This window comes from Myxocyprinus asiaticus, chromosome 42 (assembly GCF_019703515.2).
Source record: "Myxocyprinus asiaticus isolate MX2 ecotype Aquarium Trade chromosome 42, UBuf_Myxa_2, whole genome shotgun sequence".
Lineage (NCBI taxonomy): Eukaryota > Metazoa > Chordata > Actinopteri > Cypriniformes > Catostomidae > Myxocyprinus > Myxocyprinus asiaticus.
Genome location: NC_059385.1, coordinates 17512878 through 17533532, shown reverse-complemented (window position 1 = coordinate 17533532; position 20655 = coordinate 17512878). Strand labels below are relative to the sequence as shown.

Sequence of the window (20655 nt, the reverse complement as noted above, 5' to 3'; positions counted from 1 at the left end):
ATATACCCTGTCACAAAGTCTCTGATTCCCTACAGTTGTAACCCAATTTAACATAAACGTGATTTTAGATGCTTTGAAAGAATTTGTTTTATTGTTTTATGTTGTTTTCATTGGGAAAATAAATTGCACACCAATATTTGATAAAGTAGCTGACAACGTAATGTCTGTGTGCCATTAAAAGGATAATTCACCCAAAACTATTATTTAACCCCATGTTGTTCCAAACCTGTATTACTTTTTGTCTTCCATAGAACACAAAAGATGTCAGAATTTGTATAATGAGTGAAGTATCCCTTTAATAAGTCTGAATGTTTGGAAATGCCATTTTAGTTGTTACAAGGTTGATCTGTTTGCTAATGTTACACTATTGTGTGTGACTAATGAGCTGTGAGGTGTTTGGTATGTAATTTGGAGAATGTTGCGTTGTGAGTAGGCTCAGCAGGGCTTGATACTGCAGGTCAGGATTTGGAAGTGATTTGCCGTTGTTGTCCCAGCAGCTCTCCACCCAAGCGAGAATAAGCCTCCCCATCCCACACACTCTTCCCATAGACAAATGCTTTTTTAGGGGCAAAGTAATTTGATTGGAGGGCATTGAGAGATCTCGATTCTTTCCTCTCTCACTCCTAATTCAATCTCCTGCCCCAAACTGCATTTATCATCTTTTTGTGAGGGCTGTGTGATGAACAGACCTGACTTACTGCTAAGTGGCTTTCTATAACCACACCACCCCCCAACCCCCATATGTAAAACTGCACATTTTTAAAAATCGACTAGACGGGGGTTGCCTTAATGACTAGTCAACTAATCAGTCTAAGAAGCCCTAATTAGGATGGTTTTAGGTTCACCTGATCCTGATAGAATGCGTACTTTGGATGCATTTAAAAAATGTTTGAAACAAACAGGCAATAACATCAGCCAAAAAAAAAAAAAAAAGTCTGTCATTGTTTACTCACCAAGCACGCAGCATGCTGTGAGCACATTAATTAAAGCAGCACCATTAAACATTTTAAAAACTTGGAAAAAATAGAAAAGAAAAATCTAAAACTAGTCACTAATCAAGTCAGACAATAGATGACTAGTCAACCATATTGACCCACCCCTAAAAAGAATAACAAAAGAAAGCTCATAGGAATAGTTCACAAATTAAAATTCTGTAATCACTTACTCATCCTAATGTCATTCCAAACCTATTTGACTTCAGAAAATTTCGAAAGATTGTCCATGTCCCTCTTTTTAATACATTGGTATTGGAATTAATTTTCATTTATGGGTGAACTATCCCTTTAATAGACTTAACATCTTTGCTCAGTGGAGCCGTTTATGACTGTTTGTTGTGGGTTAGTTGTCATTGTCATCTGCCAACCGTCATCACGTTTGCCTGAGACAGCTTGAACACTCCTTGCCACCATGTCTGTCTCCTTGGTCCTACATACTTCATCTTTGTCTCTGAATATTCCTCTGCGGTCTGCTGGGCTGCTGTATTATTCACCATTTTGCTCTGGAGACAGTCATTTACCAATGCCAAACACTGATAAGAGCACAAAGACACAGAATCAGTTTCTGTAGGAAACTGGGTGAGATAAGCTAAAGCCTTTAGCCTCCTCTTGTCAAGGACAGGACAGTTTGATATTTATTATGATATATTCTTTAAATATAGTTAAGAAAACATAACCCATATGAAAAGTTAACAGGAGTCTTATAAGATGGATATAATACCCAAAATATATACTGTATTGTTGTAGAAGATGATCTGCCATATATCTCACATTTACTGAAAGGTTTCACACTGTTATATTGACCAGTTATGACAAAAATATATAAATGGGTCTGGATAAATCAGATCTAACTATATTAAGAAAAATTTAAATAATATAAAAAATAAAAAACAGTTTGTTCGTATACGTATTTATAGGGAAAATACATTCGAACAATGATTGGATACTAGTTGCCCAAATATTTTTATTTGAACTTTAAAAAGATACACAGTACAATTAATGTTACATGATCATTTGTCACCACATATTTACTTTTCCATACAACAGTTTCGTTCCCTAATTTGATTGGACATACGTTACAAGAGTACACAGCCGTGATGATATTCAGTACAACAGTACACTTACTCATTTGATATTGCTTAAAGGAATAGTTAACCCCCCCCCCCAAAAAAAAAACAAAACTAAACTAAAAACAAAAAATGTCACGTCATTTACTCACCCTCATGCCATCCCAGATGTGTATGATTTTCTTTGTTCTGCTGAACACAAACAAAGATTTTTAGAAGAATATTTCAGCTCTGTAGGTCCATTCAGTGCAAGTGAATGGTGGCCAGAACTTAGAAGCTCCAAAAAGCACATAAAGGCAGCAGAAAAGTAATCTATACAACTTCAGTGTTAAAATGTATATCTTCAGAAGTCAAATGATAAGTGCTGGTGAGAAACAAATCAATATTTTATTCCTTTTGTTTTTTACTATAAATCTCCACTTTCACATTCTTCTTCTTTGATTTTGGTGATTTGCATTGTTCGTGCTACTGGGCAGGGAGGACAATTTACAGTATAGTTAAAAAGGATTTAAATGTTGATGTTTCTCACCCACACCTATTATATAGCTTCAGAAGACATGGATTAAACCACTGGAGTCGAATGGATTACTTTTATGCTGTCTTTATGTCCATTTTGGAGCTTCAAAATTTTGGTCACCATTTACTTACATTGACTGGACCAACAAAGCTGAGATAATCTTCTAAAAATTATTGTTTGTGTTCCACAGATGAAAGAAAGTCATACACATCTGGGATGGCATGAGAGTGAGTAAATGATGAGAGAATTTTCATTTTTGGGTGAACGATCCCTTTAAAGGTGCTGTAAGCTATTTTAGCGCTTTGAAGCTTTCACGTGACTGAGCCGTTGAATTCGCCACGCCCCCTCATTCCAAAACCCCACCGTCCAAAGATAATTTTGAGACCAAAACCGAGCAAAAGAGCAGCATTGTTTGTTCCTGTGGCTGTCAAATTTAGCAGTGGCACAATAGCGCCCTCAACTGACAAACATTATGAACCATAGCCTCAATGATCCGCTTCAAATAGGACACTAAGAGAAGAGCAAAATTATTGACAGGTGAAAAGCGTCAATGTCTGCGGTCCGCAGACACATTTTTATTTGCTGTTTACAAAGTCTGCAGCTGTCATAGAGACAGAAAACTGAATAGAGCAGCCAGGATGCCCATATTCTAACTTAATGTGATCATTTCTCTGCAGGATATTCAGTATGTTCCATCAGCAGTGAAGATTAAGGTTAAGCCCTGCCGTACCTGTCCAAGTGACTCTTTCAGGACTGAATAACCATTCCTCACAAACAGAAAAAAAAAAACAAAAAAAACAAAAACAGAATGGGATGTGATGGAGTGGGAATAGATTTGAATCACACATATGCTGCAAGATATTTTCAGTAGACAAAGTATGGCAGAGGACATGCTACTGAGTGTGTGTGTATGTGTGTACGCGTGTATGCGTGCGTGTGTGTGTGTGTTTGTATGCACGTACATGCCAAGGTGCCTTAACTGGCAGTAATTGCCTCATTCCCAGTTACCGTGTCCAAGGAACAGATTGTATATGATCTCTGATTGGCCAGAATTCAGCTTGCATGTCACAATAACATTTTTAACACTAGGAGAAAAAACAATGGAATGTCACCTTTTGGCTTATTTATAGGTGTTGTATTTTTTGTCTTACAGAAGAAAAATAAAAATACATTGGAAAAAGTAAACAATGAACAGTGATTAGGACAGGTCATTATGGCACATGGGCAATAGGCCACCCCCTCCAATCGCCCTGTCTCAGCTTTACACACACCTACACATACACAGAGGAAAGAGTTTTCCAGCAATGAGAGTCTGCAAGATGGGGTTGTCATGGCAACGGGACTAGACCTATAGTTTCTCTAGAATTATTTTCATAATGACTGTGTAACTATGTATTCTCATTATTTGATATTATTCTCAACATACACCATGTTCCAAAAGATAATACTTAGCTCAAGAAACTCTGTTTCCTCTGAACAAGAGGCATCTGTTTTTTAACAACATTGTACTCTTTTTAATGTGTAATTTTTAGGGTGCATTTTCATAGCTATCAGTCTTTCTAGTAACTTTCACTGTCTTAGCATCATAACTTTCCTCCAAATAAACAACAACCTCTCCTTGAGGAGACTGGAGCCCATGGGATTCACACTTGCATAATAAAAATACACAACCTACTGTATGCAACCTTCACTTTAACAGATTAATAGGTTTATGAAAACCCAAATCCGTTTCAGTATGATTATTATTATTATTATTTTTTTTTTTTTTTTGCCTCTTATTTTTCATCTTTCTAACTCAGTTTTTCTCTCAATCTGTGCTGTTTAAGGTCTGCAGTATAACGGAAGCTCTTCTGAGTTTTTCTGAATGGAGCTGAACAGACTTAGGGCTTCATGTTCGGGAGATCTGACATCTTTTATCCTCTCTCTATTTAACACTCCCTCTCTCATTCTCTCTCTCTCTCTCTATATTATTGAACATTTTCTCTCATTTACACCATACCCCTCCCTCCAATACACCTTTCCCCCTCATCCCCACTTGCTTTAGATAGCTGTCATGTTGTCCCTCTATACCTCTCTCTCTCTGTCTCCCTCTCTCTGTCTCATTCCATCTCTGTCTCTCTCCATACATTTCCCTCTTTTTCTTTCTTTCTTTCTTTCTTTCTTTCTTTCTTTCTTTCTTTCTTTCTTTCTTTCTTTCTGTCTGTCTGTCTCCATATCTCTTGCTTTGTAGCCTTAACATTCCAGGCATATTAAAAAAAAAGACACTGCTGCTGCTGTATACCAGATGGCACTCTTGGCAATCAATACGATTCAAATGCATCCTTTTAGTCAGCAAGCAGAATGCAAATATTTACCATGCTTACAAGACCTCCAATTATCTCTCATGCTTTGATGAAAAAAAAAAAAAAACCAGATAGAATGCATGAAACATCATCACCACTCTTAGTTTTGATAAGAGTTAGGGTAAAATGTGTAAATAGGATTTAAGCAATCATTTAACTGGAATTAATGATATAAACCTGTTAAGTAGCACTTTGCTTTAGGTAAAGGTATTATAAAACACTTTGTTGTGCATTAGAGTTTTTCAGAAATAATTGTAACCAGATCTCCATATTTATGGTTACACCTTTAAAGAATATAGGCTAATGCATTATAACACATAATAAAACATGATACAAAACATGACATTTAGTGGTGTGATTGCTAGGGCATTGCTTGGTGATTCTAGGTTGATCTGTGGTTGCTAGGGCATTGCTAGTTGATTCAAAGGGTGATCTAGGTGGTTGCCAGGGCACTGCTAGGTGGTTCTATGGTATTCTGGGTGGTTGCTAGGGCATTGCTTGGTGGTTCTAGTGTGTTCTTGGTGGTTGCTAGGACATTGCTTGGTGATTCTAGAGTATTCTGTGTGGTTGCTAGGGCATTGCTTAGTGATTCAAGGGTGATCTAGATGGTTGCTAGTGCATTGCTTGGTGGTTCTGTGGTGTTCTTGGTGGTTGCTAAGGCATTGCTTGGTGACTCTTGTGTGATCTGGGTTGATGCTAGGACATTGCTTGTTTTTATTGTGTTCTGGATGGTTGTTAGGGCATTGCCATGTGGTTCTAGGGTGTTCTAGGTGATTGCTAGGGCAGTGCTAGGTGATTCTAGGGTGATCTAGGTGGTTGCTTTGGAATTGCTTGGTGGTTCTGTGGTATTCTAGGTGGTTGCTAGGGCATTAGTAGGTGGTTCTAGGGTGTTCTGGGTAGTTGCTAGTTGATTCTAGGGTGTTATTTGTGGTTGCTAAGGCATTGCTTGGTGGTTCTAGGGTGATCTGAGTGGGTGACAGAGCTAAAGAAGCACGCTAAAAAACAAAATTTTCCCGGCTTGTCCCACTAACGTGCATATGCGTTCTCAAGTTGATTGGCAGGTGATGTCTGTATCTAAAAGGTAACTGGCTCTTTTACCTCTAAGGCCGGCGGGACTTCCTTTTCTACATCCATTGGCCATTAAACATTCCGATTTCTCACATTAATTTTAAATTACATGCTCCGTCCCTGCTAAATGGTCTCTGATAGTGCTTTCAGAACTGTTTGTATATTCAGTTGCTCATTTGGTTTATAACACTGTGTGTTTTAGTCTTTTAAAGTGTTATAGTCGGTCTGCCAAACAAAAAGATGTTGTCCAGTTTGTCATTACCCTGTCATCAACTACATTCACCTAAATAATAACCCAGTCTCTGAGAGTACATGTTCCTCAAATGGAATCATTATTGTAAGACAAGTAAATCGATATCTGCCATAATGAGGTCGGGTCTGGTGGTTGCCGCAAGAAATGGGGCAAATTTCTAGTCATTCTGTAATCTGTATCTGGAATGAACTCCTGTTTGCAGTCAAAACATGACTACAATCTCATTTACTTGTCACAGTGTTTTTGAGGCGCTGTCAGATATCATCCCAGCGGAGAAGTGAGTTAAACTCGACAGACAAACAAGAGCATGCTCAACTGCTATAAAGAAGCATCTTACATCCCTTTCAGTGGAAGTTTATTTATTGTCTCTAGTTGCCTCAACATCAAGGACATACATTTTCCATACGTGGAGTCTCTGGGGTTCAAGTTAAGCCCTACCACAGAAAAGAACTTCTTGCTCCTTGGCAGAGGTGGGTAGAGTAGCCAAAATCTTTACTCAAGTAAAAGTGCAATTGCTTTAAAAAAAATTACTCAAGTAGAAGTAAAAGTAATAATGTTAAAAATTACTTGAGTAAGAGTAAGAAAATATCCAATAAAAAGAATACTCAAGTAGTGAGTAACTAGTTACTTTCACATATAACATGAGCAAGCAAAGTCAATAGTGGCAAGGAAAATGATTTTTAAATAGATGAGTAAGAAACCTTGGGAGCATCAAAGACATTGGGGATCATAAATACAAAAGTTCTATTCATTCAAGCCTCTGACTGTGTTGTTGTGCTAAATCAGTATTCACTGTGAAGCAGGCAGCCATCATTGTTTTCTGGATGTTTTAGACACTTGTTCACCACCTCACATTATTCTGGACAGCCATACTTCCCTTCTTCATTGTTGAGGCCCTTTTTGTCACATCCTTCTTTCTGTGTCTCCATGGCTTTTGAGTTTTGCTCTGCACCTTGATTGACACACTCATCCTCAGTCCATGACAGGAGGAAAAGGGCTTTCAAGGTCCATTTGTCTCGCTGAATTAAGCCTGTTTGCTGAGCCGCCGTTGGTTCCCCTCCTCAGGCCCATCCCTTGATCGCCCTGGCCAAGCGACAGCAGAAATATGGCGATGATAACCACGAACCATCAATAATTACCTAAGCAGTGATGTTTTCAATTTAATTAAGCCTATCTCCTTGAGCTCATTGTCATAATTGAGTAATTTGAGGGAGCTCAGTATTCATTTTCTGTTATTATTTGGAGTTAAACATTACATTGGAGAGCCACATCCTGTCACAATCTAACATGCCCCAGTTTTACACTTGGTAAAACCTCTTTTCAAGATTGGCTGGCACACTCACCCTGACTTAAGCATCTGCTCCTGCCTTGCTGGCTTCTCTCAGGAACCCTCGTGGTGCTGTTTAGTGCAGATTTTTCTGCTTAAAGAGCACATCAAATCAAGCACAGGGCTGAGCCTGATTTTACTCATGGTTCATTGTTTCCTTCATAAAAATAAATAAATAAATTGAATGAATGAAAATTAATTCTAATTTTATACAATGAAAAATGTTATTAAATCAAAAGAGAATGGAAAATAGAAGCATTTTCAGAGTTCTCTATTAGTCAGATATTTGGACCCCACTATGGATGATGTTAAATGAATGTGTTGACAGGACTGAAGTGGAAAGCAGACTCATGCCTAGTCTTGTGTGCTTTCTTTAGGCCAAGGTTAATTAGCTCCAAAGGGGGCTGGAGATACACCCGTTGGCCCAGAACATGACTCTTGACCTGCCTGTTTAAAAAACCTCCATCACACAGCTGTCATTTCAGCCACAGCAGAAATACAAAGCAACAAGAACACAACATGTTCACACTTAAATACAACAGATTTTACTGCTGTGATGTTTTTTCTTAATTACTTAGATCGGAAATGTTAATTACTGCTGCCTTGAATTATGAATTATGAACTGATGAATTAGCATTTCAACACGACCCTTCGGCACCAAAAATCTGCACCAAAACAATCAACACCCAGCATTGCACAAACATTTTTATCATGCAGAAAAGCTACTGGTCAGCTGGCATACTTGGGAAACTTGGGGGGAAAAAAGTGTCATTCACAAGCTATACAATACAAAACCCATTTTGACAATGCAGATCTACTGAGCCTCTTAGGGGACAGAGCGGGATTTTTTTCCTGAAATTGTTTTGCGTTCCCTCTTAATAAATTTACCATGAATTTACTACAGTAACCATATTTTAACCTTGATATTTGTTGTGAAACCATATTTATAACATGAATAAAATGAAAAAAATGGTAATAAAAATCATAATGAGCCCTGATTCGTTTGGACAACACAACAGTAGTGGCGTATATAAGTCATCAGGACGCACTGGCCCACGTCTGGCTAGTGAAACACAAGTATGCATTTCCCTCGGTGTGCCTCCTTCATTCTGTCATCAGCAAAGTCCGAGTGGACATGAAAACAGTCCTGTTAATTGTGCCGAAATGGCCCAATCATTCCTGGTTTCTGGAGATGGTAGAAATACTGGACGGGCATCAATGGGAAATACCGCTGAAGAGAGACCTTCTCTCTCAAACACAAGGCACGATTTGGCATCCCCACATGTGGCCTTTGAATGGAACACAGTGGATGAGCCAGAAATGGCTCAGTCGGTAATGAACACCATTTTACAGGCTGGAGCACCGTCCACGAGATGCCTTTATGCATTGAAATGGAATGTGTTCACTAATTGGTGCTTTTCACATGGCAAAGACACAGTGAACTGCCCCATACCTGAAATGCGTACATTTCTTTAAGAGTTTGGATGCAGGGCTCACTCCGTCAATGCTCAAAGTTTATGTGGCAACTATATCTGCGTATCACGCACCTGAAGCCAGCACCTCTATAGGCAAACATGATTTAATCATAATTCCTTAATGGGGCAGGGCACCTAAATCCCCCTCGCCCGGCTACAGTCCCAACTTGGGACCTAATTTGGTCCTAAAAGTGCTTGTGGAGCCTCCCTTCGAGCCTCTGGACTATGTTGAATTGTGTGTGCTTTCTTTTAAGACAGCATTACTGCTAGATTTGACCTTAGTAAAATGGGTCAGTGATTTGCAAGCACTGTCAGTTGACAATTCATGTCTGGAGTTTGGTCCGGGTTTTTCAAAAACCACTGTCAAACCCAGAAAAGGCTATGTGCCTAAGGTTCTAACCACACCCTTCAGAGCGCAGGTGGTTCACCTTCAAGCCTTTTTCTCTCCTCCATTTAAATCAGATGAGGAACAGTCCTTGCATTTGTTATGCCCTTTGCGAGCGCTACACACATACATTGAGCGCACCTGCCAATTCAGACTGTCTGACCAGCTCTTTATGTGCAATGGAGGACACACAAAAGGAATGTCCGTCTCCAAGCAAATACTTTCTCACTGGATCGTTGATGCAATCACCCTGGCTTACGAGTCGCAGAATTGTCCAGTTGGTGTTAAAGCAAACTTAACTAGAGACGTGGCCTCTTCATGGCCATGGACGAATGGTGTGTCCTTACAAGACATATGTTTTGCAGCAGGATGGTCTTCTCAAAACACATTTGTAAGGTTTTACAACCTAGACGTAACGTCTGTCTCATAGCAAGTCATCTCTGTCTAGAGCGCTTGCTATTTCATTGACCAAACATATACATATGCCACTCTTTTTACATATGGGCTCCCTTTCATTTTACACAACCACCTGCATTCAGACCGTTGTATTTCCCAAAAGTCACAGGCACTTTCATTACAAATAAACTTCCTTCCCGACTGGGTTCCTGAAGGGGTTAATTCATACTATATGACTATAGTTCATATATCCATTCTGAGTGTTCCCCTCCTGGCCCACAAAGAGGGTTATTCACTTGTGGCATACTCATTTCGATCACCGTCCTGCAGGACTGCAGCGTCATGTTTCCTCACTGGAAGGTTATGTCATGTGGTGCGGCATGATGAGACTCTGTTTCCCATAGCGTCAGCTTAGTGTTGCAATGTCAAGTGCACCTCGGTTCCCTGAGATGAGGGGAACAAGACATTGCGTAAGCTGGCCGCACTACAGGCTCAGAGTTATTTGAGGTGTGAGCGATGCACTCTTGTCCCTCAGTCAGAAAATTCTGAGGAATGGTGTTTGCATGCCTGCTTTTATACCAGACTGCTTCGTGCCTAAAAGGGCAGGGCTTAAGCACCATAGCCAATTTTAGAATTGCTGTTATTGTAGAAAGGTTTCAACTAGGTCGTATAGAAGGACACTCCCCATTGCGTCAGCTTAGTGACGTAATGTTTCATTCCCCTTGTCTCAGGGAACCGAAGTTACGTATGTAACCGAGGCATTTTATTACAAATACCATAGTTTAACCATGGTATTTGGAGTGAAAACATAGTGACCATGGTTAATCTATAGTTAAACTCTATGGATACAGTATACTATATTAACTTGGTATTTACATGGTATTCCAAGGTATTTAAAAGTATCCATGGTAATACCATAATGATAGTGTCCAATGTTACTATGTCCAAAAAAACCAAACTGACAGCACTGTAAATTCGAAAACAGTAGGTCAAAAGTTCTGTTGCTGAAATCCATCTGTTCTTACTGAAATTTGAATGACTGCACCCCAGTGGCCGGAGCTGGAAATGTTGTTGAATGTATGGGCATGTATGAGCATCAGTTTACTCTTTAACGAGGGGCAGCAAAAGCCAGTAGTTTTTAATACAGTCTAAATGAATGCAGTTTTTATTAAGCCTAGCCCCTAACCCAAACCCCAATCCTAAACCTAACAGCCAGTGGAGTAAAAATGTAATCTTAAAGAGAAAATGCAACCTCTGAATCATGCTCACCATTGTTTATGTGAATGCGATTACTTCCTGGGCTCCATGGGACCAGAACACTGGTCTGTCTAATAAATGGTATTTGTCTCATACTGTAGGTTCAGAATTTGGAAAATGGAGAGTATTTATGTAGATTTTTAATGAGCATGCAGGACTGGAGAAAATATAATAAATTTGAATATATTTAATAGCTTGTTTCTCTTGCCCTTTGCACTCACAGACTGAGATCGAGCATTGGCTTGATTTATTTGCTCAACACAAATTCACACCCCTGCACAAACGCAATGATCAAACGTGTTGTGCTATCCAATTAGCAGATTAAACAACACTCTAATCGGATCTGACAGTACAGACAGACAGAGCTGGGAATACCAGGAGGTGGAGTTACGTTACTGATTTTATTAACCAGCCTCTATCAAACACATTCCTCCTTTACAGCTGAATGAATAATGGATTTGATATATCCCTCGCAACATACAAAAGACAAGCCATTTGCTGTTATTTTTATTAATTACAGCAAAGATGGTTATATCCCATGCTTTAGAATTCAATGATATTGCAGTTGATATTGGACCTGATCTTTTTGCATAGAAACATGATTACTTCAAGCAGGACATTCCTGGATCTGAATCAGTATCTTTTATGGGCACCGTGCTGAGAAAAAAAAACAAAAAAAAAACCTTAAACCAACCTAAGCAGATATTCTGGTTTTAGCAGCCTGGTTAGGCTGGTCTGTTGTTTTTAGAGGGGATGTGAGCACTGGTCAGATGGTCAGGCTAGAAGACTAGCTGGCCGACAACCTAGACAAACTGCAGATCAATTTGGCCAGGCTGGGAAACCAGCTGAAGACCAGCTAGTCAGGATGGGAGACCAGCTAGACCTATTGAAACCAGCTAAGACCAGCAAACCAGCTTAGGCTGGTTTAAGATGGGGGGTTTTCAGCAGGATCCTAGAACTACATACCTATCTACCATTGGTTCCCCTTTGATTTTAGGGGTAGGTTTAGGGTCAGGGTTAGGGTTAAGGCTAGGGCTATGATTGGTTGCTAAAAATGTTGTTCCAGAGCCAGCAAAGGATCCTAATCAAGGAACATGTCCATGTTCCAGGAATGTCTTACACCTCACATAATAAGAACAATTGCAGGATTTCTTAGCATGAACCTTTCAATGCTTTGTAAGAGCCGGAGGAAGACAAGTGCCCAGGAGTTTGTTCGATGCTCTGAGGCAGAGTGCGTTTAACTGGAACATGGTCTCAGGGTAGAGTTCTCCTTCCTGTCTTTCATCTCCCTCCTGATCTGACCCTGCTTTGGAGTCAGTAAGTCAGTGGAAGACAACCTGAGGCATTCACTCCATCTGCTGTAGTTACAGCTACATGAGGTTTAACAGCCTCTGGGCTCTTGTTTGAAAAAAAAAAAAAAAACACTGAATGTTATTGGTTTGGTGATTGTCCTAGTTTTTAATAGAGTGCATACGCATTACAGTGTTGTGTACTCCCTTACAAAAAAAGTACTTTGGCTGTACCATGGAGTGACCATATCTGATGGTAATGCAATTGTACTTTGATAAATACAGCTGTACTGAATGATTACCATATTCACTGACCTTGGTACATTATTTAGCACAACTATCTACCATGGCACATGTCCACAAAACCATGCTATTACCACAGTCCCATGGTCCTTTTTGGTATTTGTAAGTACTGATTACACAAATAACAGGACAATGTGTGGGTACAGTACATTCTATCAATATATTGTTATATATTGTTAAACCAATGAAGAATTGCATTTTGAAATAACTTTTTCGTATACTTTAATTAACATATAAATATGCTAACAAATACAAAAACAATTCATTATTATGTACATAACATTTTTGGGGTTGAACATACCAGTGAATAAATCCTGTTTTTTGAAAGACAAACACACAGCAAAGGATTTAATATAGAAAGAATATTTTATACACACTTATCATAGAATGTTTTCTGTAAAACTTTTGAACAGATTTAAATAAATGAGCAGCTTTAAATGTGAGGAAGAAAGCTAACAAACATTGGACGAATATCCATTCTGCTCAATTAAAAGAGGATTAAAAGAGGAAAGATAAAATCTTTAAGAATGTAAATATTACACTGAACTTTGCAGAGAAACTAAAGACAAGGTATTATTATAGCTAAGACAGTTATTCAAACTGCAAGGCAAGCCCATCACAGCACTTACACGTCTTACTCATAAAGCTTAATTGTGTGTCCTGGGATTTCAGATTATCTCTCTGATGATGTTGTGCCAGTAATGCTTATATTTATAGGTAGTAGTGCAATCATGGGATTCAGTCTGTGCAGTGTACCTTGATAGCAGTCTTACTTTGTCAGCGAGTGTGTGGGTGGGTGATTGTACTAATTCATCAGTCTGCAGTATTGTGGGTGGAACTATGTGACAGTCTGGTGCTACCTCGTCAATATGCTTTTTCTCGGATTGTTACCCAATTAGCAGGCTGTGATATGGATTGTCTGGGCTCGCCCTTATTCTCCATTGACTCCCTCTCTGATTTTCCTTTACCCACCTACCTTCACAGGGTGATTCCAACACATTGGGAAATTTTATATTTTTAGCAGCTCAGCAAACCAGCACATCAGTCTTCACTTATTCATTCCCTCATTTGGTCATACATAATTCTCACCATTGGAGATTTGAAAATTTAATTAGTGGAAAGGTGGAGGTAATGCCATCTGCCATTAAAAGAGTGAGCCAGACACTTACTCTGAATTACAAAAGCTATTTTTGGTCAGTTGCCCTAGATTCCCTATTCAATATTTTGTTTGAGAAACCATACTTCTGTTTTAGTGAAAATGACTAACAATAATCTCAAACAATATATACTGTATATATATAGAATAGAAGAATCACCTATATCGAAACTTCTATAATTCACTGTCTATCTATCTATCTATCTATCTATATAATGTACACAGTATACAGTATAGTAAATGCACATGTTTGTACTCTGAGTGTGTACAGTTGCAGAGGTTACAGAGTGTGATGCATGCCCTTAAGTTGCTTTACATTCATTGAAAACTTCAACGATACAAAAAACAGTCATACAACAGAATTATAAAGCTGTTTCAATATTGTTTCTTTCTTGATAAAACAAGAATGATGCAATGCTTTATATGTGCAAACTTCATCAAAACTAGCTATGAAAACAGACTGTGCATTTTTTCTCCAAATGATGAGGTTTTAAATCCTCATGTAAGTAAATGTTGTGATGGAAATTAAGCAATCCATCTGGGATTACATTGTGCTGAAACACCACTGCTGACACAATTTCATGTCTTACCTTCTGTGCAGGTTTGGCACCAGGTGAATAAACAAGGCAATTCAAGATCATCAAAGCTGATATGATGTCATCAAGTGCACTACCCTGTTGAGAATCAAAAAAAAAAAAAAAAAAAAAAAATCTCATACAATGGAAACAATGTGAGATGAGGTTATGAGTATAAACACCATCTGAACTGAAAACGTTGAAGGCCTAGTGCAGACAAGTGAGGAACAAGACCTTTGATGGATCCGGGATTACTGTGGAGCTTTTGATAGAGAGGCTCAGACTGACACAACATGAATATGCAAGGAAAGATACGAACTGGTGAGAGCAACCAACAAGGAGAAATACAGAACAAGCGGCCTTTGCTAGAAACTGAGGGAGATGCCAATGCTAACCAAATCTCCCAAGAGGAAATTCATTCAGATGACCGAGAGCATAGCAGCCTATTACCCACTCTTGTTTCACACTCTGAAACCCGGGAGAGGATCATTATCTGGGGAACGCATGCCCGGAGTGGTGACCCTGAGCTGGAAGAGTTTGAACTGTTGGAGTGTCAAGAACTAGAAACGTTTATTGTGGATGAAGAACATGGAGATAATCGGAGTCAGAGGAACAGGAAGGGAGCGAAGAACATCTCTGACGGTAAACCGGGATCTGCAACCATAAACTCCACTGCAGGATCCACTTGGAAAGACCATAATGAGAACCACAGTGTGGATGGAGATGCAAATGAGAACTCTCAGCCCCTTGACCTCAGGACCTCTAGCTCCCGCTCTGGAGGAAATAGGACCCTGAGAGAGGCCCGGAGTGGTTCTGAAAGCAATGTCTTCTTTTCGTCTTCTCTTTCTGCAGTAACCAGCCTCAGTGGAAGTTTAGCCAGCGCTCTGGACAGTGCAGGCTGCACACAGTCTCTCTCTTCTCAGTCCACCAAGTCTACCTCAGGCAAAGGCAGGAACCAGCAACAAGCCTCTACCGAGTCCTACATCCACTCAGAGAGAAACAGGGAGCTTCCCAGCAGGGACCTCGACCAAAACCACAACTCTATTACACTGCCTCAGGAACCACAATATGACAGAAGTAAGCTAATCACTAAAAGTGTGGGGTATTCTTCAAATGGAGGAGTTAAAGTGCAAAAACACGCCATGGAAACAGAAAAAAACCAGGGGAAAAGGATGTCAACCGATTTGACGAAAGGCATGATGAGGGTGCTACCTTCCTGTAGGCAGCTAGTGCACCCTCATTCAACTGAAACAGAAAAAAGGCTAACCTCAGGATATCCCAGTACAGACACCCAAGCAGAACAACAACCATCCCACTCCTTACATCAACAAGTTCTTAAGACTGCAGAAGTCAACAGTAATCACAGGTCTCTCAACCAGACCTTCTCCCAAGAGGCCCAACGCTTGATGAGGCAAAGCTCAGCAGATCGTGCTGCAAGTTACTCCAGCCTAGAGAGGAAGACTCACTTCAGTCGGCGGACTTACAGCAGTCCAACCAGACCATCGACACCTCCATCCCCCAAGACCACGAGGTCACCCCAAAGACAGCCTCAGTCTTCGCCCATCAAGACTTTACCTTCTCGAGCACCTCACTTGGTTTATGGTGCATCACAGGGGTACAGCTCAGGCTTAAGAGCTCCAGTCAAGACTACTATCAACACAAGCATACATAAACATCCTCCTGAGCAGGTTCCAACAGAGAGGTCCTCTCCACCCAAGTGCCCACCAAAGCCCAAAAGCGTCCGCCCCAAAATCATCACGTACATTCGGAAAACCCCACAGGTGAAACCCCAGTCCCTTGATGGATCAAATGAGGTGTCGTCCTCAACTTCGAGACTCTCAGACTACAGCAACACTCAAGCCAAACCAGCAACAGGAGATCAAGGGGAAGCCCCTGTGCTGAGTGCCTCAGATTTGCTATGTGATAAATATCGTCAAGAGATGCAGAAAGTAAGGTTCTTTTCCCCTGGACTTATGGTTTCTGGGATTAAGCCACCCAGCAGCACCATGCCCCACAAAATTACAGGCAGGGTGGACAGCTTCTATGGGTCTCCCAACAAGCCCCCTTCTGCAGTGGTAAGGAACAATGTAGACATAAGCTGTGTTCCAAATGACGCACTCTGCACTGTGCACTTATACACTATGCACTCAGCCATGTAGTGTACCTGTATGTATTTTCAAAGTGTAGTATCATCTCAAATGGAACACTAATGATTTTTCACTACACAGAAACATTCACCATTTTTCAGCTGATGAAAGTAACGTTGCGAGTTAGTCGAACGTAGTTCAACATTTATGTACAAGGCCACAACTCCCTACATACATGAAAATTCTAGTGTATTTCATTCTTTAAAGGATAGAACACACAAAAATTACAATTCTGACTCACAATAAAAGTGTGGTTACTGAGGCTTTCATTCTTTCTAAAATCTCCTTTTGTGTTTCATGGACAGAGGTAAGTCATTCAGGTTTGTAATAACATGAGGGTTAGTAAATGATTACAGAATTTAAGGTATCTGAATGTTAAGCTTTTAAAATATAACACTTTATTTCTTCAGTGAAAGAGCATTTACCACTACTTTAGGAGCTTATTGAATGCAGCCTAATGTTTTGGTAATGTTATTTGTCAATTTAGGCAGGCAGATCTCCAGTCGCTTTTGGATCTCCAGTGTCTGGAACTGATGACCCTTCAGGACACCCTATGGGAGCACAGGACACAGGGTCTCTTTTTCGGTCACCAAGGGGCCTTAGACCACAGCTTGGCATCGGTGCTGTCAACCGGTCTCCTTCTGCAGCAGCCAAGAATAGAATGGTCCTAACAGGTCACCCAAAGTCACCACTGGCCCTCAGCCAACCAATGCAGGCTGTAAACCCAACCATTCAAACCTCTCAGGAACCTCAAGGTTAGTTTAAAAAATGCTCTTAATAGTATTTTTCTCTTGTTTTCCATTAAAAAAAAAAATCTAAACATTCCTAAAACAAGATAAATGTACTTGATATTGAATTGAAAGCTTACATGCCACACTGGTGCAAACTCTGATTAAGCTTATTGCAATGCAGTTTTGGAAATAGTTTTTGAAAAACCAAGGCTTCATCATAGGGGAGGAAGTGACTCTGAAGTATTTTGAGATAAATAGATTTAAATTCAGGGAAGCAAGAGAACGAAATACACAAGTGTTCTTATCCATGTCAGTTGTGCATTTGTAATTGTTACAAATAAACTCTTCCCAGTCTCAAGTCCTTACCTCCTGGCATCCCGTTGAATATACATAAAATTCACATTCATCTTGTACCATGAGGGAGTTCTGTCTGAGCTTAAAATTCCCCATTGTTCGTCAAGCACACTTAAATTCCAACAACTTTGCCTGCCAAGGTGAAGATATGAATTATTTGATCTTAAATCCACTATCAGCATCGCCGTCATCATCTGTGTTCTTTCCAGAGGGCAACTGTCTATTTCCAAATACTGTTATCTCATTGCAAACCTATGGCACTATTCATTAATGCATATGGATGCTGATTTCTTGCTGTTTAGCCCTGTTTGTAATGCTTTGAAGTGCAAAGCAATTAACACATAAGTCATGCCAATATCTGTGCATAACCATGCCTGGTCACGTTGACTTTCTGTAGATCAAACGTAATAAGATGTGATTTTGCTTGCTGGTGTAAGAATGCTGACTTTAGGTATAGAGTCTGCTTACTCTGTAGGTTTGTGGTATAGAGATTAACTCAGGTAAAGTGACTCCTTCAGTGGTAAAGTCAAGGGGAAAGTTTTGCCCTGTTAGTATTACACATCTCTGGCATGACTACAATTTCTAAGTGCAGAATTGTTTGCTTGATTGCACTTGAAGGAAAAGTTCACCAAAAAATGAAAATTCTTTCATAATTTACTCACCTTCACGTCGTTCCAAACCTGTATGTTCTTTTTTGTGAAAAAACACCAAAGGAACAATTTTAATGAAAATCCCAGGTCGTTTTTTCAACACAATGGCAGTTGATAATGACTCACTTTAAAGCTTAAAAATGGACTCAAAAGTGTCAAAAAAGTAGTCCAACCTGAAATGTAAGTATTTTTTTATTTTTATTTTTATCCCCTTTTCTCCCAATTTGGAATGCCCAATTCCCACTACTTAGTAGGTCTTCATGGTGGTGCAGTTACTCACCTCAATCCGGGTGGTGGAGGACAAGTCTCAGTTTCCTCCACTTCTGAGACTGTCAATCTGCGCATCTTATCATGTGGCTTGTTGTGCATGAAATGGCGGAGACTCCGCATGTGGAGGCTCATGCTACTCTCTGTGATCCATGCACAACTTACCACATGCCCCATTGAGAGTGAGAACCACTTAATCATGACCACAAGGAGGTTACCCCATGTGACTCTACCCTCCCTAGCAACTGGGCCAATTTGGTTACTTAGGAGACCTGGCTGGAGTCACTCAGCATACCCTGGATTTGAACTTGGGACTCCAGGGTTGGTAGTCAGTGTCAAAACTCGCTGAGCTACCCAGGCCCCCAATTTAAGTAATTTTTAAATTACTTGAAGTTTTGTGTTTTATAAGTTCTATGAGAGAAGCTCGTTCACAGTGGTTGGCATGTTCACATGAGAACTTACGTTTTTTAGAGTGAGTAAATTATGACAGAATTTTCATTTCTGGGTCTAACTATTTCTAGTTCGTAAATTATATTGACAGTTTGTTTCATGTTCTGGGTGGCTTTATTTTTGATAATGCATTATTAATTCATGAATAAGAAGCCAAAATTGCTAAAGGTAACTTGTAGTTGTTGGCTTGCATTGTTGCTCTGACGTGTTAAGTTGTGAGGTTCACATGTGCGAAGCAAGTTCAAATTTCTCTTCTTCCTGTTGTTTCCTGTTATCTTTGTACTTCTCTATCGACAAAAATGGCCAAAGGCCAAAAACTATAAAGGGATTTAGAGACTATGTTATGTTAAGATTGTGATTCTGGGAATTACATTTTTATCTGGCCAATGTACAATATAGACAGCATTAAAATCCTTGGTGAAATTTCTAAAGCACATATGAAAACAATAATATGAAATACAGTATACTTAGTCATGACAACACAACAAACACAATAAGAATAAATCATGAAATATATCAAACAATTATAAAACAATTTGGTCTCTGGCCTTTGGTTGGGGGGAGTGGGGGTTGCAGTTTGGATTATCATTCTGCCTATGATTAAAATCCTCAAGGAAATTGTCTAATGCGGTGAAGTACAATGTACTTATAGCACAGAACTTCTGATAGCTAATTACGCTTCGTTAAGTCATTAGATTGCAATCACTAAAATGCAATCATCTTCACATCCATAGAGAGCAGGAGAGTCTTGCTTTTATATTCAACCCAGGGTAAAAACAGAATGCAATGCATTTTTGGCTTCATTCATTTTTATCAAAAAGAGGAAAAATATATTAGTATTTCCCTCTTCATTTATGAAGTTAAGTATTTTTCATTGCACCAGTGAGGCCTGGTAAAAGAGTTCTAGTAATGTATTCATGCATTTTAACAACATGAATTCTTAAGCTTCAATCCATAATTAAAAATTTGTATACAAACACACATAGAGAAATACACTCCTCTTTTCCTCATTTACTTGTTCCCAAAATACTTTGGGAAAATCACTCCCCTCTGGCTTTAAAGGGATAGTTCACCTAAAAATTAAAATTATGTCGTAATTTACCTTATGTTGTTTCAAACCCGTATTACTATCTTTCTCTAATGGAACACTAACAGAGATGTTAAGCAGAATGTTAGCCTCAGTCACCACTGACTTTCATTGTATGGAAAAATAAACCATGAATGTAAATGGTGACTGAGAAAGAATTATGACATATTAGGCTAACCCCCCCCCCCCCCCCCAAAAATAAAAAAATAAAATAAAATTATATATATATATATATATATATATATATATATATATATATATATATATATATATATATATATATATATATATATATATATATATTTATAAAATCAAAGCTATGAATCATAGCTGAGCCCGGAACTGAATGTTTATTAGACATCCCTGCACTTGTCAGTTGAAAAAGGCAGAACGGGGAATAAGAAATGGATAGATGGAGAAAAATTTCAGCTAGGGAGAGCAATAACACATTTATCTTTAATGATCACAACCCTCACATGGAGGAAAAGCTGCCTCCTATTTCATTAAAGACCTTGATGGCTTGGTGGTGGTGGTGTCGGGGGTAGCAAAAGAGCCGGGGCAAGT

At 39.3% G+C, this 20655-nt stretch overlaps 1 protein-coding gene across 2 annotated transcripts in view; it reads left to right on the top strand.

The window, feature by feature from the left end:
* The window catches only part of LOC127432958 (microtubule-associated tumor suppressor candidate 2-like), a 99162-nt gene that overhangs the window by 29740 nt on the left and 48767 nt on the right, over positions 1 to 20655 (top strand). For both annotated transcript variants that reach the window (XM_051684502.1, XM_051684501.1), the window contains exons 2-3: positions 14432 to 16480; positions 17040 to 17307. In XM_051684502.1, coding sequence (XP_051540462.1) covers positions 14699 to 16480; positions 17040 to 17307 — 2050 coding nt within the window. In that variant the 5' untranslated portion in view covers positions 14432 to 14698. The remainder of the gene's footprint in view (positions 1 to 14431; positions 16481 to 17039; positions 17308 to 20655) is intronic.